This window comes from Lathamus discolor, chromosome 10, assembly GCF_037157495.1.
Source record: "Lathamus discolor isolate bLatDis1 chromosome 10, bLatDis1.hap1, whole genome shotgun sequence".
Taxonomy (NCBI): domain Eukaryota; kingdom Metazoa; phylum Chordata; class Aves; order Psittaciformes; family Psittacidae; genus Lathamus; species Lathamus discolor.
In genome coordinates this window covers 11,217,786-11,242,611 of record NC_088893.1, presented here as the reverse complement: position 1 = coordinate 11,242,611, position 24,826 = coordinate 11,217,786, and the positions used below count along the sequence as shown (strand labels likewise).

General features: G+C 42.6%; 1 protein-coding gene and 1 long non-coding RNA gene across 4 annotated transcripts in view; both read right to left on the bottom strand.

Annotated features, from left to right (window-relative positions):
- Positions 1-7,620, bottom strand: part of CPEB4 (cytoplasmic polyadenylation element binding protein 4) — a 43,021-nt gene extending 35,401 nt beyond the window's left edge. The window contains exon 1 of the mRNA XM_065690163.1: positions 4,664-7,620. Within this exon, the coding sequence (XP_065546235.1) occupies positions 4,664-5,785 (1,122 nt within the window). The 5' untranslated portion in view covers positions 5,786-7,620. The remainder of the gene's footprint in view (positions 1-4,663) is intronic.
- A 1,179-nt stretch (positions 7,621-8,799) lies between these two features.
- The window catches only part of LOC136019804 (uncharacterized), a 207,053-nt gene continuing 191,026 nt past the window's right edge, over positions 8,800-24,826 (bottom strand). Inside the window, exons 3-5 of one of the 3 annotated variants that reach the window (XR_010615067.1) lie at positions 13,941-14,019; positions 12,065-12,222; positions 8,800-10,702 (exon numbers count right to left, since the gene is read on the bottom strand). This is a non-coding gene — a long non-coding RNA (uncharacterized LOC136019804). Of the gene's footprint in view, positions 10,703-11,573; positions 12,223-12,535; positions 12,651-13,940; positions 14,020-24,826 lie in introns of those variants that run through there. The other 2 variants (XR_010615068.1, XR_010615069.1) reach the window with 2 other exon arrangements.

Sequence of the window (24,826 nt, the reverse complement as noted above, 5' to 3'; positions counted from 1 at the left end):
GGGTAAGCTTCTCCTCCTTCCCACCACACTGCAAATGCTGTATTCCAGCTCCCAGTCCAGTATCCAGTGAATTAAAGGCTTTGAATAAACAGGTTTTTCCTGAAAGGATGTTGCTGTATGCTGCCCTGATCATCTTTTATAGCTTCACCAGGGAACAATAAGAAAAAGCTGGAAAAGTTAAATGACGCATAGCATAGGAGTTTTTCTGGGAGGCAGCACTTCTGGTTTAGTAAACTTAAACTTTTTCTTTTTTTAAGTCTTAGAAATTATAGACCTTTATAAAAATTTCCAGTAATATGTCTGATGCTATTTTAGCCATGTACTAAGTTTCTTGTGTATCTTTATTTTCCACAATATCTTGTGTTCTCAATCTTTAGCTGGGCTGCTAAGTATGCAATTTTCAAAGCAAAATGCTTAATAAGAGTACTCCTTTTAATCTTAGGAAAATACAAACATAATTCAAATAGCTTCTAACAAAAGCTCTTTTTAAAAAGAAACCCTGAGGTCAAAAACACACAGGAGGGCCAAAGCCGAAGTATTAACGTCAGTAGTAAGTTTATAAAACAAGAACAGTGTTAACTTCCACAGTACTTAACTTGTGCATGTCATACCACATTAGACTGCTTCTAATTCCATAGATCAGTAGCTGTGGGGAACAGCACACAAAACACTAATTACTACACAGCTGATGTAGTTACAGAAAAAAGGGTGAACATTTAAAAATCCAGCTTCAAGTGTTTATTCTTCTTTAAAATGATAGCTTGAATTTTTTTTTAATAATTGCTGCTGCTAGAATAAAATTCTGCAAAACTTGCTGCAAAATAAATAGCCTGGTTTTATACAACCAGCCTCATGATTCCCAAAAAGGTTCTTCAGAAACAAAGAACAAATAGTAAAATAAAGAGGCATGGTAAAGAAATTTATTTGCAAAATTCCTTCAAGAGGAAAGATTGGCAAATGCATTCAAGAGGTTATTTTTTACTTTCAGTACCCTGTGAATTTGTTTAACACACTTATTAAATCAACCCATTTCCATGGGCAAGCAAATCATGATGTATGGCTCAGAATTCAAACATTCTGTAATCATATGTGTTTTCTTAAACATTCCATATCTGCCTGGGGGAAGAGAAAGTCTCCCTGGCACAGCACCTCAATGGATTTGAAGGGGTGATATACCTGGAAACTAGCCGCTGCAGAAGAAAGGAAAAAACATTTTGAACAAGTGGATATAATGAACTGCTCTCATGGACAGAATTCTTTGAAATGGGCAGTTATTTTCAAAGCTGATTCCAGGAAGAAACACAAATTATTTTTAAGCATTTTTACAGAAAGCTGAACAGTATTGCTTAACTTGCTTGTGCCTTCAAAGACCAACTTGAAAAACATCATCATGCATTTGAAGATGAGATCTGGAAACCTGGAAATGCCTATCAAAGCAAGATTTATTCATTGCATAACAGGCAGGATGTTCCACTCTCATGAGGAAGTGCAAGTACATAGCAAAAGGAAAGCCAAAACAATCTTGAGGGCAATGCTGCAGTAAAATGCAATTACTGAGCACTTACTTTGTCAGTGCTGCTGGGAGAGAAGCAAAAGGAATTATTTTTTAAAATCAGTAACTTTTTAAGATGCAATAGTCACAGTCAAAGCATTTTCATTTAGCAATTCTCAGGGAAGACTCTTCTATCCAAAAGATACTTTTTTTTTTTTTAATTCAGAAACCATTTTTTTTTCTTTTGGAGACCATTTCCTTTTCAAATGAATGCACAAAGAACAATGGCTTTTCTCTTTTCAAAAGATCTGAAGGGGGAAGCCTGCCCAGTGGCTAAAGCACAATATCAAAACTTAATTTCATTAGCAGATCTGGTAACAGTCTTCTCTGACCTTGCTTCCAGTTCTATCTCTGCAACAAGAGGTTCCTACAGATATGCTACTTCTGAAATATTATGAGACAGAATTCCAAAGGAAAAACACTTAGAACAAAAAGCACAATGTTTTTCATGCAGCTCTGAATACCGAGCAAGCAATCATCAGATTGCAAGATTATCAGAGAGATCACCACATTATTTTCCTTTCAGCTGTGCCATTTGGAATGCCCACTTCATTGCAAGCACCTATGGGCCATGGGCAGAAATATCTGAAGTGAGCAGTTCACATTAGGGGCTTATAGGGACATTATGCAATGTTGTCCTCTCTGAAGAGGAAATGAGCACTTACACTTGGTTACCCTAAGATTTTCATCAAAATATAAGAGTTCTGTGTTTCACCAAGTGCTGAAGCAGAGGCAACCTTTGAGGAAAAAAAGAAAGTGATCCCCAAGTATTTGCAATTTCTGGTTTATATCTTGCCTTCTAAAGAAACTAATTTTCACTAGATTGCAGCAACACTTGTTAATGATTTAAGCAGCAAAACATAAATATTAAATGAAAGGGATAGTTGTATCAAATTACTCCATTATGTTGCTGCAGCAAAGACAGCTTTCAATTATTTCCTAAACAGGAATCTAAGAAGATTCCAGTAACAAAATAGCCTTATCCAGTGCGTGATTCCATCACCAAGGATACTTCAAATATATATGCATGAACACAAATATCTAATAAGCAAAAGTCCTTATTTCTGCTTGAAGTCAGGCATACAATCAGCATAAGCAAGGAAAAAAAAATACAAAGGTCCATTTTTACATCATTTGTTTCCAGAGATTCAAAAATTCAGTATGCTTTCAACACACAAATGACTGAGGGACTAAAGGAGCTAAAGATTTTATACAAAAGGAAGGTTATAAAAAGCAGTTGTCCAAGATGGCTTCAAAATCAATCAGCATCTTTGTAGGTCTGCAGTGCTGAAGTCCTGTTTTGCTGCCCTGCCCTTTTCTTCACAGAAGTGATAGTAACAGACTGGAAAGCAGTTCGTTCCAACACTTTCCTTTTCTTGGCATGAAGGAGTGTCAGACTTGGTCTTGACATGTACAGCTTCATCTTAGTGTTTATGTAAACAGATACCAACATGCTACACAAAAACTATTTCTTTACCATGATCAAAATACATGGGTCTGCTATTTTATGTTTGGAACACAACCCAGAAGTCAGGGTTGACTTTGCCAGTTTCCTGAAATTTCCTTGATGTCAAACCAAGCACATTTCTATTGCTGTGTATATATTTGGGCTGTATACACAGCAGCAAGGACACACTTGATCTCATTCTGTCACTCTGAACATCAGCTATGTGTCAGGGTAGAGAATGAATTAAACTGTGAGCCAAGTCTTGCTGCAGTGAGGCTGAAAAAAGACTGACTCCAGCTGTGTCCCTTTTTCTAATGGTTTCAGAGTATAAATTTGGTCTGCTGAACACAGGTTCATTATATTAATTACAAATTCTGATGTTAAAATCAATTATTACTGTGCATTCTAAATTTACAAGGGCTCTACCTGACACTGAACCAGCTAGTAACTCTGCAGTAGAATAAAGGTCTGTAATGGAAAGTTATTGCCAGCAGCTGCTCTGTTGTCAAAAGGCTGCACAGGCAGACCCTGCAAACCAAACAGAAACTGAACAGTAGAGGAAGCAGAACTGAGCTGTTCCTGGGTCTGAATCCACAAAGTCATTATTAAATAGATTTCTGTTTCTTTAGGGTTGTTTACAAGAAACATACTGGTTTTTATCTTCAGATCTTTCAAATTGTTTTAAAGTAGGTCACCCTGGTTCTTACAGCATTGCTAGAAATACTGCAATCACTGACATTTTTACTTTTGCCCTCATTTGAAGATCCTGAAAAACAACCCTCTAAACGTAAAAGAACTCTTGGGCTTTTTGGTTCACCCTAAAGGAGCTTACAAAAAGCACAGACAAACATAAAAGCTAGATTTAACTAGGGGTCAGGTGAAAGGAAGAGTACTTCTAGCATAATTTTTACTGCAAATTAGGTTCAACGTTATACAGTTCTTTCCAAATTCATAAAACATCAGCTTGGAGGAAAGACTGAACTGTTAGACAACCTGCTCCTGCCAGGATAAGGCCACATTAAAATACAGGAGACCACTTGTCTAGATCTATTTTTTATGACAATTTAATGGCCTGTAAGTAAAATTTGCTGCTATTACTGAAGAAAGCAAACTGCATTGACTACCATCATGTAACAAAAAAAGAGCAGAGTTTCCAAAAATCGCTACAAAATGATGTTGCACTACAAGTCCATCTGACACTATAAGCGAAAATACAAACACTTCATACTTTTTCGCAGATGTGGTACATTCTTGAGTACTTAAAAAGGCCTTGTATCTTCGTACTTCATCTGGCAGCACTTTATTCCTTTCTCCTTTTGGTAAATATACTCACTACTTGCAACTGAATTTGCTCATCAGCTGTTTCTGAATGTAAGTATTAAACTGAAGGAAACTGGCTAATACATATGTCTGGTGGGCAAAAGATACTTACATGATCACGACTGTTAAAAAAAAACAAACCAAAACACAATAAAAAATAAACCACATGACTCCCAGTTCAGAGCATAATTCACATGATGATATTTCAAGTTATATATATATTTTTAGTTGCAAGCACAGAAGTCATACAATCAGTTGGTGCTGTTCAAACCCCAACCCTTTCTAGGGCATTTTAATACACTTAACATGTTGTTTCCCATATGGATATAAGAGAGTGTGCTCACCTGAAAAGGAAAAATGTTGTCAGCTCTATTCAAACTGTCTTCCATCCACGATTTTGGAGCAAAGGCTGAGCTGGGTCGAGCGTATTTCTGCAACTGGATATGATTACTTGCAAAATTCTTCTTTAAGGGCGAGATGGAATTCAAGGGTGTTATCCCTCCGTTCAGTCCCCTGCGATGGTCTCGACCTTGGGACCCACCCCACCCACCGTATCCACCTCCACCAGGGCTCCATGAAGATGGTGTAGGCGATGGACTTTGGTAGCTGCTCCATGGAGAAGGTGGCTTGTTAAGATTATTAGCTAAATGAGGCAACTGATTAAAAGCAGCATTTCTATGTGTGAATGGAGGTGGATGAGGACTTGCAGGAGACCTCCTCTGTTGCTGATGCTGATTGTGATGATGCTGAAAATGGGGGTGATGAGGGTGGTGTTGAGAGAGGGGTCCAATTTGAGGGGAAAAGCTACCACCAAAGCCAGGGCTGACGTGGTGTGGAAAATTCTGAAACAGCAGAGCACCATTATTAGCTGAGGCAGTAGGGACCCCTCCCTGGTGAAAAAAACTTGCATCTTCATTGATTATTGTAGAAGAAGAAGGAGCTATAGCTGCAGACCAGTTACTAAAACCAGTCAGAGAAGATGCAGTGGACGTCAAGGGCTGCGTCGAAGTACCTAGCCCTGAAGCCTCTTGATAATCAAATCCTGTTAACACCGGCGATTCTATTCTTATTTTCTCCTTTCCATTGCCATTCTCTGAAGAATTATCACCCTGATTTTCTTCAGTTTTAGCTTTCTCAGGTTCAGAGAGCATGCCTGCTTCCTGACTTTGACCAGGGGAAAGCTGCTGTTTTTCTAGGGACTCTTGCTTTTCCTGTTGCTGAGTTTTAGATTTTTCTGACCCCAGAATCTCATCCTGAATATTATGGGCAGCTGGAGCAGGAAAGAGCCAAGCTGACCCAGCACTACTGCCATTGGCAGCTGTGTTATTATTTATAAAAGCAGCAGGACTGGGGGTTGCATTTTGATGATGGTGCGGGGGCTGCAGATGTGGATGAAATCTGACTGGAAAAGCTGACTTATTTCCAGTGTTGTTTTGCACTAACACTCCAAACCCGTAATCCCCCATTTATTATATTTAGGGTTTGTATCCTCCCTTTAAGAACAAGTTGATGTTTAGTGTTTACCTCGTCCTCTTCTGAGGCGAGATTAGTATCCTGGTTTTAGCTAAATATTCCAGTTTCTCCCTCCACGGTATTTCAGATTTGGATAAAGATGCTTGCTTTTTTTTGCAAAAGCTAGATCTCTCTAACTATTTAAATGTGTCAATTTTGTCTGTTTCCTTCCTTTGGCCAGGAGGAAGGGAAAAATAAATCTTTGGTTCACAAAATAAGAGGTTTCCTTTTTCTAAAGGAAATGCACAGCAATAAGAGAAAAAGTTTCTGGGGAATAAGAATAAAGGGATTGTAACTATCCTGTTTTCTTCCTCCTCAGCAGCCTCGACTCACCCATAAATGAGTTAAGAGGGAAAGGGAAAAAAAAAAAAAGAAAATACAATGACGTCTGGTCTCCCGACCCCTTGGCAGCAAAAAATAGATTTAAATCTGGAATAATTTAATACATCTCTATAATCTAATATATATTTGTGTCCTGTTCAAAAAGAGTCTTTGCTGTGGGTAAGGGAAAAATTTACCTCAGGATCTCAGCATTCAGAAGGGTAAAAAGGGGGAGCAAGTTGCAGAAGAGGCTTTTTCGCCCGTGCTGTTGGGTTTAACCTGTTATATTTAGTAATAATATACACTGTGTGTGTATGCGCGCGTGTGTGATTGTTTAAAGGGGCAAGATCTTATCTCAGGAAATTAGTATTCTATGTGTGTTGGGTGGGGAGTGAGTTGTGCAGGAGAAGGGTGGATTCTTGATGCTGCTCTTTTTGGGCTGGGTTTCTGAGCTCGCCAGACTCGCTTCTTATTTATGATCCAGTATTTGCGTGTCCTTCATATGAGTCCTGGCTGTCCGATGAGGAAGATTTTCATCTCAGAAATCAGCATTCACAGTTCGGGAAAAGGGAAGGGAGGGGACAGCGAGTTGTGCAGGAGGAAGGGGAAGGAGGTTTTCTTGCTCTCACTGCTGCTGGAAGGGTGGGTTCTGGTGCGGGGCTCGTTTCTTTCCACCGAGATACGCGCGTTCCCCGCAGACAGCGAGCCCCGGCTGAAAGGCCGGTGGATGTGGGAGTGTGTGTGTGTTGTTCCTCCTTCTCCTCAAGGACTCGGCATCCAGCGGGGCAGGGGCGGGCGGGCTCGGCTCGCCAGGCCCCGGCTCTCTGTGGGGTGCCCCCGCAGTGTCCCCCCTCCCTCACAAGAGTCCTGGTGTCGGGGAAGGCAGGAGGGTTTTTTTTTACCTCAGGAGAGGAGCAGCCTCCAGCAGGGAGGGGAAGGTACTGGCGGCGGGGGGCCGGGCTCCTCTCTCCCCCATGGAAGGTGTTTAACCGGTTCTCCCAAATCTCCCGGAGATTACGGGACGGGGTCTCGGCAGCTGGGCGCAGAGGAGGGGGGACCCGGCGGACTAACCGGGGCGCGGGGTCCGGCGGCGGCGGCTCCTCGGAGCAGTCCTTCCCCTGCTGCGCGTCTTCTCGGCTCCAGGCGGGATTCCTTCCCCCTCATGTAAACCGGCCGGGCGCCGGGAGGGTCGCCGCGGGGGACGCTGCTGCCGGCGACGTAAGGAGCGGGGAGGCTCCGCGGGCGAGAGCGACGGGCGAACGGAGAGCGGGGGAGGCCGCCTGCCACGACACCGACTCCGGGGAGTCGGGAGGCGCTCCGGTGGCCGCGAGCCTGGCTGCGATGGGTCCTCCGCGCGGAACCTCCGCCGCTGCCTTGTTTTACCTCTTTTTGTTGTTTTTTCTTTCTCCTTTTTTCCTGTCTCCTTCCCCTCCCCCCACCCCCCCCAGCGGCCGCCGCTTCCTGCCTCGGTGCCGCAGCCGGTGCCTCCCTCCTCCTCCTCCCCACCCGGCCGCTGCCGAGCCCCGTCTCCTCAGGACCAAGCTGCCGCACGAAATGACAACCAGCTGGAGAAGGCAGCTCGGCGCTTCCGGTTCGGCGGCGGGCGCGCCCCTGTCCCGCCTCCGGGCACGCCCCGCCCCGCCTGCCGGCTGCTTCTCCGCTCCGCCATGTTTGGTAAGGGCAGGGAACACCCCGGCTGGGGCGGCCACCTTTGTGTTTGGCACGTAGCCCGCAGCTTGGCAGCCATCATAAGTATGGGCAAGAGGTCCGATAAGTACCGGCTGGGCGGCCATCTTGGTCTGAGGAGAGCAGTTCCCCCTGCGGGCCGCCATCTTTGTGGAGGGCAGGTCGTCCTCCTCAATGCAGGGCTGGTGGGACGGCCGGGCCCTGAAGGGCCGGGCAGGTTGGAGGCGCCCCAAGCCGGTGTCATTTGGCAGGCGTTCGTTGCTGTAATATCATGAGTAATATCTCAAAATAAAACCGTACCCCAAACACTGTAGGTTTCTAACGCCCTTTAGCACCGAAGGGCTGGAGCTCCTCTACTGAACCTTACCCAGGTGCTCCTCTAGTGAACCTTACCCTGGGCCTGAGGAAGCTGCATTAGAGCCATCTTCCTCATGAGCAGAAAGCCAGCAAAATAATGTAAAAAATGTTCAGAAGCCAACTTCTGTGGAGAAAATGCCACAGCACCTGACTTCTGTTTGGTTTTTAGCTCTTGAAACATGGAACTGACACAGTGATGGTAGGGGCTATTGAGGGTTGGTTTCTGCTGCAGGGCCCACACTGTGCTGGATAGGTACTCCCCATCTGGCACGAGGGAAAATGATTCCTATTGCATGGGTTAAAGGGAGGTTTTCACTGATTTTCAGACATATTTGTCAGTGAAGGGACAGGAGGTTTGAGCTGTAACAGCCAGCGAGTCTCATCTTTCAGGATGATGGATGAGGCCATTACAACATTTTAAGCACTATAAATAGAGGTGTTTATGGGGAGGGGGATTACAGGGATGCATTTGTGCAACTGTCTCAAACATGTGGTACCTTGGGACAGGATTGCCTCAGTGAAAAGTTAAGGTTTATGGCATGCTTTAGGAAGTTCTGGATTGAAAGGGAATGCATATCACAGCATAAACTATTCATTCGGCATGTATTTTATATAGCTCTGTTATTTATTAAACATTTAGTGATTATTACTTCATCGCGCATAGCAAGTCTGTATAAAAGCGATGGGCTTGGTTGTCCCCAGCTGCCAGGCATACGAAGTGAAATTCAGTTTTACTTCAACTGCAGTTACCAGATGGGTAACACCACACATTACACATCTGATTTCTTTTCGTATATTCAGTTATGTATGTGGTCTGTGGGCACAACCATAGGTCCAAAATTGATGTTCACTGTAAAATTTATTCTCGCACAGGAATGTGGTTTGTTCAAGGGCAAGCATCAAAACATTTGTCTACTACAGTTCCATTTTGTAAAACAGTTCATTTCTGGGATGGGTGCCCTTTTGCACATCTACTGATTAAAATGTGTAAATAAAATTATAGTTCAAAAGTAACTAACAAAACCCTGTGAAATAGCTATATGTGGATACACTAGTAGAAAAATCAAGTGGAAAAGGAAACATGCAGAAACATTTCCTGAATAATTTTCATTTACTAGTGGGGTGTCCACTACTACTTCCTCCAAGACTACGCAGTCACCTGATGGCAAATTTGGATGATACGGATTCTTTTAGCAAACCCAGCATTTCTTACCAATTTTATTAAATCAGTTTTCTTTGCAATCCTGTATACCTTGTTTCCATGTGTGAAAATGGACTTGTTTATGTACAGAGAAAACATCTTTGTGAACATGTAATTACTGGGTTATAATTTCTCCCTTTGTTTACTGTTCAACCTGTGTGAGCACATCTGATACTAAGTATTATTTTCCTCTGTAATTTTTCTAGTCATACTGTTATCATCGTCATCATCATCATCAGAACCAGGGTTAACAAGCACTTCTGTCAAGAAGCTATGAACCTGGCTCCAGCAATAGATTGCTGTTACATGAATAGTTTGGGAAAGACTGAGTAGATGGTCTGAATTAATTTCAGGCACACCCTTGCAGTGCATTAGGGTAGATGCAGATCACCTAGAGTGATATGAACAGAACTTCCAAAATCTGACTTTAATCACTTTGCTTGACAAACATGATTTGCTGAAACCATGGAGGTTTCTTAACCTAGCATTTTGATGATATCAGCTGCCCAGCAGGATTTGTGTCATTTTATTCAATTCCATTGAGGAAAAATGCCTGAACAATATCCAGGGATTGCATTAGTTGCAAAACGAGAATAAATCTCTGAAGAAAGTGAGTATAATCTATATTTAGCAGCCTGTGAGGAAGTTGCCACTTGGATGGCTGGATGATGTGAAGAGAGTCTCAAATAATGAAAAGCATTTAACACTGTCCCACACGACATCCTTGCCTCTAAAAGGGAGAGACATGGATTTGACAGATGGTCCTCTCAGTGGATAAGGAATTGGCTGAATGGTAGCTTTCAGAGTTGCAGTCAATAGCTCAATGTCTGTTGGACATCAATGACTCTGATGTCAGTGGAGACCAGTGACGAGTAGAGTTCCTCGGGGTTGGTATTGAGACTCATGGTGTTCAACATCTTAGACAGCAACATGGACCATAGGATTGAGTGCACCCTCAGCTTGCAGCTCAGAAAGCCAACCATATGCTGGTTTGCATCAGGAGTGTGGCCAGCAGGTTTAGAGGGGAGATTCTCCCCCTCTACCTCCACTCTCTTGCAACCCCACCTGGAATACTGTGTTCAGCTCTGGGGCCTCCAACATGTGAAGGACATGGACCTGTTGGAGTGAGTCCAGAGGAGGCCACAAGGATGATCAGAGAGCTGGAGCAGCTCTCCTATGAAGACACGAGAGAGAGTCTTGGACTTGTTCAGTCTTGAAAAGAGAAGGCTCCGGGGAGACCTTAGAGAAGCTTCCAGTGCCTAACAGGGGCCTATGAGAAACCTAGAGAGCGGCTTTTGACAAGTGCCTGTAGAGAAAGAACAAGGGGGAATGGCTTTACACTGACAGAGGGGAGACTGAGATGAGCTCTTAGGCAGAAGTTCTTCCCTGTGAGGGTGCTGAGGTGCTGGCACAGGGTGCCCAGAGAAGCTGTGGCTGCCCCATCCTTGGCAGTGTTCAAGGCCAGGTTGGACAGGGCTTGGAGCAACCTGCTCTAGTGGAAGGTGTCCCTGCCCATGGCAGGGATTTGGAACTAGATGATCTTTAAGGTCCCTTCTGACCTGAAACAATTCTGTGATTCTCTAATGTATCTGAGCTCTATTTGAAAGTCCAACAGGATTTCTTTTATTTGCCACACAAGTTTTGCAGAAAGTAGTAATCAAATCAACTACATGATTAGTTCAAAAAATTGTCCAACGTTTTAAAATTAATTCCTTCTAATAGCAGTCAAATTTTGTTTACAACCTTCTTTTATGGGAAAGAATTTTCCTTTCCCAGCTGTCTAACACTGCAAAACCAAGCTGGTTTCCATGGAGCAGTGAAGATATTGCTATTGCTTTTCATTACAGACACACTAAAATCAGGACAAGCATTCCTAAAAACTTTCTTACTGCTCTAATTCAACAGCTAACAGTATAAGGAAGATCTTTTAAATCATTCAAGCTACAAGCTCAAATCCTTATACAGTCAAATTAATGCTTTATCATGTAGTGAGTTGTACACTGATTTTCCTGTAGCTGATGCCGTGATCCAACTTTTGGATAAAACTTGAAATGTGATATCCAAATAAATGACATCCCTCCCCCCCCCCCCGCCCAAACAACCAAACCTTTGAGCATCAAAATAATGTGAATCTAGCTAATTTAGAAATTACATTCTAAATTTCCCTCTACCCCAAAATAAATATCCAATAATGTTTTTGATGGGAAGGTTTTCTTAATAGCATTTGCTCACAGTGGTGAGATTCGGTGCCCAGATTTGCTGCCACATCCACCAAACAGGTACCTGCATCTCAGTTGTGATGTATCAAACACCTTTCACCTGAAAGGGATTTGAGACTGAATTACACTTGAAGTACTTTTAGTCATCATGGTACCTTCCACTAATCACTATCAGCATCAAATTGATTAATTTCTGGAAGCACTTTAACTCTGCTGGTTACCTTACAGGAGAGGATTCCCCTAGCCACTCCATCTGACATCATTAGGCAGCTTGAGCTGATGACTGCCAATGGCACTTTGCACTAAGCAGGCTTCCCTCCAGAATTATTCTTCAGGATCGCAAACCCCTTGACAACCTCTTCACTGTGAGACCAAATCACAAATGGAAACATATTGTTCTCCTCTGAGGATTAGATTTCTTAGCCTGCTTTTATTCTCAAAAGACTCACCAAAACATGTCGCCCAGTAAGTGCTTGACTGTGACTCAGGTCACAGGAAAAATTTGGGATGGCTGAACTGGTGTAGAAAAATCGGCTCGCTCACTTTTACTCAGAAACAGTCTTGAGATCTGTGGTTTGCTTCGGTCTGGTGTAGAGCCCATTCAGCCCTTCAGTGTTACACACCCCATGAAACAGAGAAAAGAAGAAAATCTTCAGGGCAAAATGGAGCAGTTTTGTCCAGTGGACCACAAAGCCTTGGTAAGGTCATATGACACATCAGATGTGAATTGTTAACAATAATTTCATAGAGTTGGCTCACAGCTAAGCTAAACCTGAAGGAAATGGAATCCCAAGAAGCCTCTCTAGCTCAGTTACACCCCTCATCCTGGGAGACTCCGGGAGAGCAGATGTGTGGTTTGTGATATGCCCTGAGTGTTATCAAATCAAGGTCCTATTGAGCTATGAAGTGAAATGACTTACAGAGCTCAGAAGGAACTCCTTATGGAAAATGCCTTGCCAGCAACCCTCTTTTTTTTTTAAATCAAAGGACTGTCAGCTCTCATGCATCTGCTGATTGCAGCTGTCATGGTGTCATCTGGAAAGAAAGGTGAACCCTTGGTGACTCAACACACGAACTTCAAACGTTAGCACAGCACACATTGCCGATTACAGAAACATCAGGCTGAGGCACTGCTGGTGGGGAAAATAAGAATTCAAGGCTCATTGTCGTACATTCAAAGTCATCTGCCTTAAAATCAACAAGGAGCAGAAAGAGGATAAAAATCTCTTTTCTAGAAGCTGAATTATCAACTGCATCTTATGTATCAAAAACTGTAACAACGCCTGAATGTTACAGTTTTCTGTATGTTTTCTGTACAGTTTTCTCAATGTTTTCTTGAACGTCAGCCCTATCAAGATGTCTAGATCTCCAGTTTTACATTGATAATTGTTGTATCTTGTCCATACATCAGTCTACAGCATATTAACACAATTTGGTAAATCAAAGTCAAAATTAACACTATACTGACAGCAGAGGGACTTTAAAAATTTTACACTGGGTTATACTAAAATTCAGAGGGATCATTTATGTGATTATTAGTCGCTCAGATGTTCCTCCACATTACTTTAGGTCTAATGTATCACATTAGATGCACAACTTGCACATGTTCAATGGTAATAAAGGCAACTAATAGACCTGAAAAGCTGCATCAACATTTTATCCTAAACAATTACTCCAGGAAGGCTGATCTAAAACTCTACGCAAGCTGTCAGTAGCTAATATTAGCCTACAGGTAGAGAATTACTTTTTTTTCTTTATTATTTCAGAGCAATTTTCAAAGACTGCAGAAAATATTCTCTAGGCCACAGAGAAAATCCAACAGTTCATTTTTGTGCTGATGCAGCTGCAAGTGCTGTTTGCTAGATCATATCTCAGCTTGGTCACTGCAATATCAAAGTATGATTTTATAAACCCGGTAAACCATTTAACTCTTGTGTAAAACACATTATACATGCTAATGGCTTCATTTGGCTAAGCTGGCTTCGTCATTTTTCTGCAGCTGGATGGAGGCACTATATACTGATATACCCTCATAGGTTAAGCAACTCCTTAATGGAATATATTGCCTTGGAGTCTTTAGTCTTTATGAAAAAAGTCCCTATCACTGCCCAGAGAACTATTTTGTGTGCAGTAATTATGTAATATTAATGAACAATATTATGTACAACTGTATTTTCCAGCCCATTCTTTGTATGGAATGTACTTCAGAATGACCTGACACTGCAAAAATGCCTCTAGCTTCCATGGCCCATGTAAAATACAATAAATACATAAATAATTTAGAGGAGGAAATAGGTAGTGTTGCAAAGGTGGTGGTATTCTTACCACTGTACTTCAAAATCTGGTGATGTGGCCTTTGGAAATGTGTTTTTCTTTTTTCATGTAAGGATTCTGCTTCTTCAAGCTGGAAAAAAAAAATTCCACACAGATATGGAGCTTTAAAATGCAAATTTGAAAACTAACTTTGTAATTTTATTTCTGAAATTGTAGAAGGAAAAAAGCACACGAGAGGTGTCTGCCCACTTCAGGCTTTTTCAGAAAGCTTCGCCTATCCTGCTTAGATGGGATTTCTGAAGCTGAAGGTTCCTAAATTGCGATCACCATGACATAACAGCATTGCATCCATGGGAAAGCAGAAAGGAGATACCTCTGTGGCTTCTGGTGTGTATGCTAATGGCTGCCCAAAACCCCTTTCCAGACAGACTTGTCTTCCATGAAGGCAGTTAGCCTGCAAGCAGGGCCTTGGGCACAGCCAGGGCGCCCTTTGCCAGGTATTTGGGAAGCTGATCCTGAGTGCAGTGGGTGAGCCAGCGCTAAACGTGCTGGGACAGCCTGTCCTCAGGCACCCACCAGTTGTCCAAGATGCATCTGGAAGGCAGTGGTCATCCAGTGTCTTCATACTTTGGAGATTTAGCTTCTCAATCTCTTGGGTTTGGGGAGTTTTTTTCCCACTTCTAAATTAAAGTAACTGGTTATTTAATTCCTGTTCATGAAGGGGGAATGCATAAGGACTGTTGCAAGGGCCAGTTAGGGCTTACAAAGTGCACTAGCGCTGAGTATAATTTTTACTACAACTCAGTGACACCTTCATTTCTTAAAGTAAGATTTCATAGCCTATTCATTTACAAAGTGGGCTAGTGCCTTTGGGTATTTGGGAAGGGCAAAAAGACAAATTGAAAAGCACCAAATCATTTCATTTCAAAGTGCATTAAGCACACACCTTCCAATTTTATGACTAAAATGTTCATCAACTTTTTCCAAAGAGGTTTGTATCCAGGGCACAGAAATAGTTTGTGGATTTTAGATTCCTGAAATACTTAACAACGCTATTCAGGGGAAAAAATACTGTCTTCTTGTCCTAAATAAAACAGATTCACGTGCAAAGTATTAATGAATCTAACTGACAGCTTAAGGATAAAAATAGCATGAACTCCCCTAAATATTACCTAATCAAACATTTTCCAGAACAGAATTTCTGGAAAGTGTTGGGATGTAATAAAAAAGCAAAGAGAACAATATTAAAAGTCTAATTCAGAGTGGCCAAAATGAGATTGTGGGGTTTTCTTCCACCCAGGGGTCACAGTCCCCTTTACTGAAGCATTTGCCGATGACACCAAGCTGTGTGGTCCGGTTGATATGCTGGAGGGAAGGGATGCCATCCAGAGGGACCTTGACACACTTGTAAGGTGGGCTGATGGCAACCTTATGAAGTTCAACCACGACAAGTGCGAGGTCCTACACCTGGGTCAGAGCAATCCCAGGCACAGCTACAGACTGAGCAGAGAAGAGATTCAGAGCAGCCCCACAGAGAAGGACTTGGGGGTGCTGGTCAATGAGAAAATGAACACGGGCCGGCAGTGTGTGCTCGCAGCCCAGAAAGCCAACCGTATCCTGGGCTGCATCAAAAGGAGCGTGACCAGCAGGTCGAAAGACGTGATCCTGCCCCTCTACTCTGCTCTCCTGAGACCTCACCTGGAGTATTGTGTGCAGTTCTGGTGTCCTCAACATAAAAAGGACATGGAACTGCTGGAACAAGTCCAGAGGAGGCCACAAGGATGATCAGGGGACTGGAGCACCTCCCGTATGAAGACAGGCTGAGGAAGTTGGGGCTCTTCAGCCTGGAGAAGAGAAGGCTGCGTGGAGACCTCATAGCAGCCTTTCAGTATCTGAAGGGAGCCTATAGGGATGCTGGGGAGGGACTCTTTGTCAGGGACTGTAGTGACAGGACAAGGGGTAATGGGTTAAAACTTAAACAGGGGAAGTTTAGATTGGATATAAGGAGGAAATTCTTTCCAGTTAGGGTAGTGAGACACTGGAATCGGTTGCCCAGGGAGGTTGTGAGTGCTCCATCCCTGGCGGTGTTCAAGGGCAGGTTGCATGAAGCCTTGTGTGGGATGGTTTAGTGTGAGGTGTCCCTGTCCATGGCAGGGGGGTTGGAACTAGATGATCTTGAGGTCCTTTCCAACCCTAACTATTCTATGATTCTATGATTTCAGGTCCTGGTCTGTGGGGCTGGGTAGCAGTGTGCAGTGCTCAGCCTCCAGCACAGCGCCTGGGCTGCTTGGCTCCTTTTGGAGCTTTGCTTGCTGGAGTCTGTAGTCTCCAGGCTGCATCTCCATTGTTAACAAGGAGAGCAGTAGTAATCTGCTCCATTTTAGGCAAATCAAGCGCAGCTCTTTGGCTCCTGGCATGTTCCCAGCATGGCTCTGAGATGAGCATAATTCCACAAAATCCATAAAATTCAGAGCACAAGACTGCCACTGTTCCCCCTTCCCTGTGCCTTGCAGGTAATGTAAAGTCCTCTGTTGGGATACTTAACAGAGGAGGGACATATACCTAATGAATATTGGTTTTCTATTGCTAAGGGGACGAGTTAAGAAGAGTTTCAGTTTTACCTTTGAGTTCCCTACCTTGTGGGTTTCATGTCATATTTCCACTGGCAAGGGGCTGGAGGGGTGACTGTTGCATATTCAGTGTTCCCCTCCTTCTGCCTTGCAGGGGAAAGACGGTGTGTTTCCAGCAACAGAGTAGAATGAACTCATGCTTTCCAGTTTTTCCCCATGTTAGGAAATAGGTCCTGTCTCATTACTGGTGACAGCACATATTGGTAGGTCATAGAGCAAAGGGAGAGCCTTGCGTAGAACAGCTGGGGCCCAGAGCCAGAAATCTCATTAAAGTAAGCTGCTGCTATTTCCAGCCTGTAATAGAGCTTTGGAGCTTGATTATATTCAGTGAAAGCAGGTCATTACAAACACAGTGCTTTTTGCATATTATCTAAATTGAAATAATAATATGTTCTCTCCTTTCATGTGCTGTATTGATAAATCCCAACTTATGAATGAAACATGTTGATTAGTTAAAAATAATTAGTTTCATATTATGCTTCCAAGTTTAAGGCTTGATTAGTGCAAACAAATAACTTTTGATAATAAGTCATTTACAGATTATTCTCTTAAATGGAGCACACAGGCATAAAAATAATCTGCAGCAATAAATTGTGTTATTTGTTCTCTCTTTTCTCTTTGATTTGAAATGTAAGAGTACTTTTAGAACTTGAGAGACAGAATGTCTATGTGCAGATTCTGATCTCAACAGCAATTGCTGCAGTGCAACTCTGGCGTTACTTGATTGAGGTGACAATGTACCAGATAAGAGTATGGTGTTCTTTGATTCAGTCTTTCTGGTCATGTAGCTCCAAAAGAACAATTGCTGTTTACAGTGACTGAGAACATGGCTGTGTTTAGCTTCTCCTTATTTAACTTGCATTTAAATGTTCTGATATTTACATCAGAACTGAGCTAATGAGTTATTTTCTGTATTAGTGGTAGCTCTAAGTAACCTTTTCAGTTCTTTTGAAAGAAAACAAAGCCCTGCATGAACATTATTTTTCTACTTCTCGGTTCACTGAAGTCAGCACAATTCAACAATGTCCACAAAGCATAAACACAATCCTGAATATGAATATTTTCCTGAACCAGAGCTTAGGGCAGTCATAAGGACAAAGTCTTTTTCTTAGCTCCCCTAGGGTTCTTCTCACACTAGTAAAAGATGGGTCTGTGACTGTGTACAGGAGACAATCACTAAAGAAAGACTGTACATTGATAGGATTATGGTATATAATAAAATTAGATAACACCGTGGTAAAAAGCCTCAGCTCTGTTGATACTGCTATCTCTGCTGTTGCTCCCACCTACACAGCCTCCCTGGTGGAAAGTTATGGCTTTCAATTATCACTCTGAAAATCCAGCCCTATTTCGGGAGTGCTTATAACTTGTAGCAGTCATCCACGTTGTGGGAGTCTGACGGGGTTGTTGGAGAACATCAGCCTTCGTATTTAGGCGCTGGAGTGTGACAATTCTAGATGAAGCAAATAATATGCTTTTGTAAAGCATTTCTGTAAAATAGTTTCCTTCCTGGTTGACAGGAAAATTTGTGAAGCCTGGAAAGAGAACCAGACCCATGCTCCATTCTCCCACTTTCCAGATTTCCAGCAAGGGAGTTAATTCAATAGCAGCAGTTGTGGTATGGACACTTGTTCAGTGGTGGCTGAGACCACCAGATTACCGACAATACATAATCACAAAATAGCCAGGAGCTAGAAATGGCTAAATCTTTATTGTTGTGTGGAAGACCTGAAGTGACTTACTGGTTAAAAACTCTTCAATCCTTCTCAATCCTCTCTGAGGGCACTTACTGAGGAATGGTAATGGTTTACAGTCTCAGAGTGCTTTTAAAGCACTCAGTGTCAGAAAAAATGGCATTAACCCACTCTCCTCTCCAGATCCTGGACCTGATTCTCAATGCTAATCAAGAGTAATTTCAGTGAAGGGAAGGGAGTTATACAAGACCTGTGTAAAAGTGGAATCAGATCCATGTATCGTACATTTAAGATTCCTGGCAAAATACACTCTATTTACTTGAGGAAATTAAAACATCTCAAAGAGTGGGTGATTTAAGGGCTATGTTCTTACTTCCTAGAAATTAGAACAGTACATCAGGTAATCAATAAGTGTATAAAACTGTCTAAAATGCAAGCATTGCAGAGGTCAGGAATGGAAAAAAGCGCAGCTGAAATCACTTTACATGATATACTGGAAAAACAACATTATTTTTACCAGCAGCAGTGAGAAGCCGTTGCAAAAGGCAAGAAGCTGATTTAATGGTATGACAAACAACATTTGTTCCATAAAGCCAATTTTGCCACTTACATGACAAATAAAACTAAACACAAAATTAGACTGTTCAGCTAAGCACTTTAGCTCCAGCCTCCCTTGAACTTTGAGAAATTCAGGGAAACAAGAGCTTGGGTTGGGCCCATCTGTATCAGAAACACAGCACTGCATTTATACCGTGTTATCAGTATTTTTTTCACTTCAAATCACAAGCACCAGGCAGTGTGGTGTGTGTATCTCTATAATAGAAATGTCTCAGTTACATGCAAAACCTCTCCAGTGTCTCCCACAAGAAGAGGCTCCATTAAGACTAATGAAAATGCTGATTCTGCACAACAGACACCACAGATCCTCCAGGAGAGCTGTAGGAAAGAAATGGACTCTTAAACAGGTAGGGAGTCACTCAGCTTCTGCCCTCAAATCTGAAAAGAGCTGCTTGATGAGGCTTGATGAGACTTAGATGGAAGCAAGAAATTCAAGAAGGAAATATCCAGGGCTGTGAAAGCATAAGTAAGCTGCACATAGTTTTCTGACTTGTAGTAACTCACAGATCACTGTATCAGCTCCTGGGCTACTGCAGGAGTATAGAGGCTGCTAGAAAGAGGAACAAACACTCCTCTATGCTGCTCCCTCCCCCTGCATTACAATAAGCCAAGGCTTGTGATGTTTCTCCAAAGAATGGGGAAACCTAGGAGTGATTTTGGACAATACATGCTGGTGATCATGAGTCACTGGCTAATGTTAAAGACAGATCTACAGTCAGATGTGGTGTGTATAACAGTGACATTGTTTGCCATCAGTGGAGTTGCTGTTTGCTTTATGCCTGATCTGAATTTTGCGTATGCTCCTAATGGCATTAAAAGGCATTTTTGTTAATGTACAGTGAGGGGAATAAACCCCTGCAGTGTCAGCCTCAGTTTTGAATGGGTTAGCTTTTTTGGCTTGTCACATCTTTCTAGTGTCTAAACCTCTGCCTTTGTATTGTAATGTGGCGTGCCGTAAATATCTTTAATGGAACAGATTACATCAGCTAACCTAGTGTTGCCAATCTCAATATTAAAATCTGCAGCAGTAAGGAGCCCTGCCCAAAGGACTATGACAAGTATTCAGCTCCATTTATATTAGAATACAAAGTACAGAATAAACCCACATAATTTCTGGCAACTGGTACTACCTGTCAGATAAGAATGGCACAGGGGAAAACAAGCACAGAGCATTGAAGTTCCTTCTCAGAATTAAGAGTGGAGTACTTAATACGTTCCTTTCCTGAGCTTGCTGTAGGTTCATAATTTTTTAGTAGTAACTCCCCATCCCTAACAGCCAAGCAAAAGCAAAAAGTAGTTTCCTGTTTCTACACACACTGACTCTGTTAAGTTCATGCTGGCTGCAACAATTGAGAGATCTGGTAGGATTTAAACATGTTTTCACCTTGTTTCAGATACACAAAAGACACTGGCTAAAATGCTTAAGAATATTCAACATTTTCTTGTGGTTTCTATATGCTCAGTCAGCTGCACATTGACTGTGCTGTTCTCATGGCGATTCCAAGTTCACTTGAGGTTGTTTAGGGCCAAAGAATATCCCATCCTATGGGATACGTCAACATTTCATTGAACTATTGTCCCCATGTTAGACTGTTCATCAGAACTTCCTGTTTTTCAACCCTCACCGTGAATATTCTTGGAAGAGACTGATCAAGGATATATGTATCAAGTGTGAAATAATTAGACTTAGTGGGACACAAGTTCTAAAGCGTGGGAGGCATGATTCAGCACTTTATCTTTCCAGTGTTAATGATTTTTTGTTTATTTTTTAGAGATTTGCAAGGGGAAAACTGGACTGACTTCTCTGCATGGGACTTAAGGATTCTGTAACTGGAAAGATAAAGAAGTTGGCAAGAGCTATCCACCATGCTGTTTTCTGACTGCTGCTAGCCCCCCAGAGATGGCTTCATTCTGTTAGTATTTACTGCCCATAAATTGCAACCAGCATGTTGAGATGCTCTTAGGAAAGAAGCAATAAAAACACAGGAAATATGAATGATCAAAATCATGTTATCTACTGTAGGAATATGGGACCAGATCCTCACGTCCTGTGCCTTTATTTCAGCAAAGGAGCTGGCCTATTATTTCTATTTAAAATCGGTTGCCATGGTGGTATCATCCGGGCTTTCACCCTGATGAAAATTGTTTGCATCTGTGACGCAGTAGTGCTGGCAACCCAATGTTTGCATCTGCCTCCAACACAGGAGTAATTGTGAGAATGGAACCTGGCTGTTCACCTTTGCACAGTAAACAGGTTCCTTAAGCACACACATAGCTCTTGCTGTTAAACCTGCATGGAAGTGGAAAAGCAGTTGGTTTGACAGCTGCTGAGGCTGCTGCAGAAACCTCAGATGAAATGGAAGTGCTGAAGCGAAACTCCATGGGCAGGCTGACCCTTCCGCAGGGGTGATACTGGTGCATGGGTGTGATTTTGCAGTACCAGTGGAATTTCTGGGAATTTAAAGTTCTCCCATTTTCAAATTGATGGGAAGCCCTGCCTGACATTCAGATCTGCTGATACAAGAGTCTCTCTCTTCCATTTTCTAATGAGTCTTAATCATTAGCGGCTAGTGATCCTATTAGGTGAATGGCAGCCACTACCAGGAGACTCAGAAATGTCAATGAACAGTAAAACAGGCTAAAAAAGGGACTTGTCACATGCATTTATTTTAGGTGACATTTCAACTTCTGGCCCAAACTGGCTATGGGTTCAGGTGTAAGAGTGCCAGAATCTCATGAGGGTCCTTCAGAACTTCATCCTGCCTCCCACTGGATTCTCTAAGGCATGTTCACAGAAAATCCCAAGACAGTCCCAGGCCTGAAAGGGATATTTAGGCTTGAAGCTTTCTGTCTAATTAAAAAAATTGTCTTGGAATGCTAAACCTCAAACAGGAACATATAGGGTTAATGCTCCTCCCTGCACAAGCTGTCAGCACTATACTTTGAACAAAACAGCAGCAGCTTTACTAGCTAGAGTAGTGCTTGTTAAATTGAATTAGATCTGGAGCACTAGTATCAGTCCCTTCTCTTTACCTTTATTGGGAAATCCTGCTTTCCCGCATATGTGATAAGTGGGGGAGGAGGAACTCAAGAGCAGCTCTGAACAATGAACAAGGACCAAATGTTATCAGCAGGAAAGAAATCCTGCTAGTGCCAACTCCATAATGGCAGTTAGCATTTTGCAGAGCAGAATCGACCTGAGGTGCTGGCTCTATATTCCTCTCTAGTTTGCAAATAAAAAGCTGGGCAGTCTCCTGTCTGTCTTTCCAGCACACATACTGTATTTCAGCCTGCAATGCCGATTCTGCTGAGCTGTAAGTGAAAGATCTGCTGAGTAAGAAATTATTAAAGGCAAGCAAGAGCCTCATTGTCTTCTGGTGATGTCAGTGTGACCCTTATCAATAATTGAACAGCTTTTCCAGGAACACAATCTAGAGAGACCAGAGCCTGTGTTACCACGTTGCCACTTCAGTCGTGTTCCAGCAAAGGTTGCTCTCCACAGAGGCAATATTGTGCCATTTCTTTATTCTGCAGGCTCACGATGCTGGGAGCTGAGGCAATGCTCCATCTGATACACCACTTCCCACCCACATGCTGTCACACTTAAAAGCATCACAGGCTTGAAATAGGGACCATTTTTAAAGGGACTAGCCTGTCTGCTGCAGGCTGGAGCCCACTGGGGTGTTTGGAGGGAGAGCTGTGGGTCTTTCACAGTCCACGAGCCTTCACTGCTGGCTTTTCCTTTGAGAAGAGGAAAGCTGCAGGTCAGAGCTTTGCCCCGCTGCTATCACAAGGACTTGGCATAGGGCGCAGTGGTCACATCAGAGCACCTGGATACCAAAGCCGGGAGCTTTGTATAAAAACTGAGAAGTGGATTCGTGAAAGCTCCCTGTGAAAAAACTGGCACCCAGAGAGTGGGAGAAGCCAGGTGATTTTGCATTTGTATCACTCCTGCAGAAGAACTCTTAATCCCTTCAAATCAATACACCCCTCTAAGAAGGGGCAAACTTGTAATAAATGCAGAATCCCCCTCCCCCCCATATATGAGGGAGATTCGTCCCATATCCTCCCTCATATTCCCCCCCATGACATGAGGGAGGAAAGTCAGAGGTTAGGCCTTTTATGCAGGTGTGTTCTGAATAATACAAGCCTGTAATTGTGCTCTCCTGGCAAGAGATTTTGTGGGACAAAATTTCATCCCTTACCACAGACCCTGTGGGTTACTCTGATGTCAAAAAGGGGCCACAAACTGTGCCCTGCAAGGCTCTGCTACCCAGGCACACTGCGGGTAAGGCCCTGGCCACTTCAGGCTCAGCCTTATCATTACACTGTGATCAGGAGAGGCAAGAAAGATTTCTGCAGTAAATACTGGAGCGGGCAGTCTGAGCTGCTTCAAATTAGAGCAGCTCATAAGGAGCTACTAAACATAAAATCATCCTCAGTGCAGCTCCAGTTTAAGCCAGGGCATGCCAGCCCTCAGAGAGGCACAGAATCTCCTGGATGTAAATAAGTCAGGATGAATAGGAGAATTTGAAGTTTACAATTGAAATGCTGAAAAAAAAATAGAAAGGGTGCCATGCAAAGGGAGGAGAGCAAAGAAACCCCATCAGCTATGAGAAATGTCCAGTATCTGTAGTCCTACAGTTTGGAATTTCAAGTGTCCTCTGCCACAGCCTCATGCTTTGCTCCTTTTAACTAATCTCCTATCCTGCATACCTCCATATCCTCTCTACCTTGGAGGATTTCTCAGCTCATTCTAACCCTTCTCCTCTCTAGTTTCATCAGACCATTTCTTCCTCTGTGTTTGTACAGTACCCCACAACATATTGGTGGCCTAAAAGCCATTAGTAATAACAATAAATACAGTAATTAAATCTTTCAGTAACAGAACTGAATCTTCCATTGCTGCAGTCTGAACTCCACCTACTAAAAAGGCAGATGATGTTCTCTGTGGTTCTTTGTTCCCCGCTTTTGTGGATGGTAGGTCTAGACCCAGTTCTGCGTATTACATGGGTGTAACTTGGTCTAATGGGAGTAAAAGTGAGCAAGAGAAGCAGATCTCCAAAACCCCTAAAACAGACAGGGTAGTGGTGGCGGGGTCAGGTTCCTGCTGGATATGATTGAACTAGTTCAGTGATACAAAACTAGATCTGAACTTTACTGCTCTGGCCTATATCTGACAGAGATAAAAGATTCTATCTATATCCTTCAGGCCACACAAACCCATTTCTAAAGCCGTATTGTGTTTCCAGGTTATATTACAGACAGCTGACTCTGCTGACTTCTTGCATCTGAATCATTCCTCCACTTTAATCCATGTTTTCAACTCCAGAATATACCTAATTCAACAACATCTGGAAATCAACAATTATCAGTAAATGCTGAAGTTTAATGAGGTGACAGCAGGACACACCGACTAGTATTTAATCATATGAGCCAGACCATGCTGACAGGTTTACAGATACCTTTGCTGAGCTTCAGCATCAACACAATTTTGTATAGTGGAGGCAGGTCTTCTCTTGCACTGTACTTGCACCATCCTCAGAGTTGGTGTCCTGATACTTTCTGTATGTATACTGTCTATTCCATAAGCATGCCTCTGAGATGTTTTTCCAGTCCTCACCATACCTGGGCCAGCGCTACCGCATGTAATTAATCTGCATACTGAAAATAATCTTTTAATCATAGCATTAAAGGCATAATTTAAAAAGAAAAAAAAGGAGAAAGATAAAAAGGAAAACAGATTCTACAGTACAAGACAAAATTAGTAAGGAAAGGTAGCTACATACCAATCTACTATAAGACAGCCCAATTTAACCTGTGTTTTTGTGATCTCCCACTATATCAATTTAGACCTATGAGGGAAAGTACATACATCTTTAAAATGGCTGTTTATCACTGAAGCAGGTGCCTTGCAGTCTTTTATCCCTGGCACCGTTTGAAAAATGAGCAAGGAAATGGAGCAGGACACGTTTGACAAGTAGGAGTGGAGGCA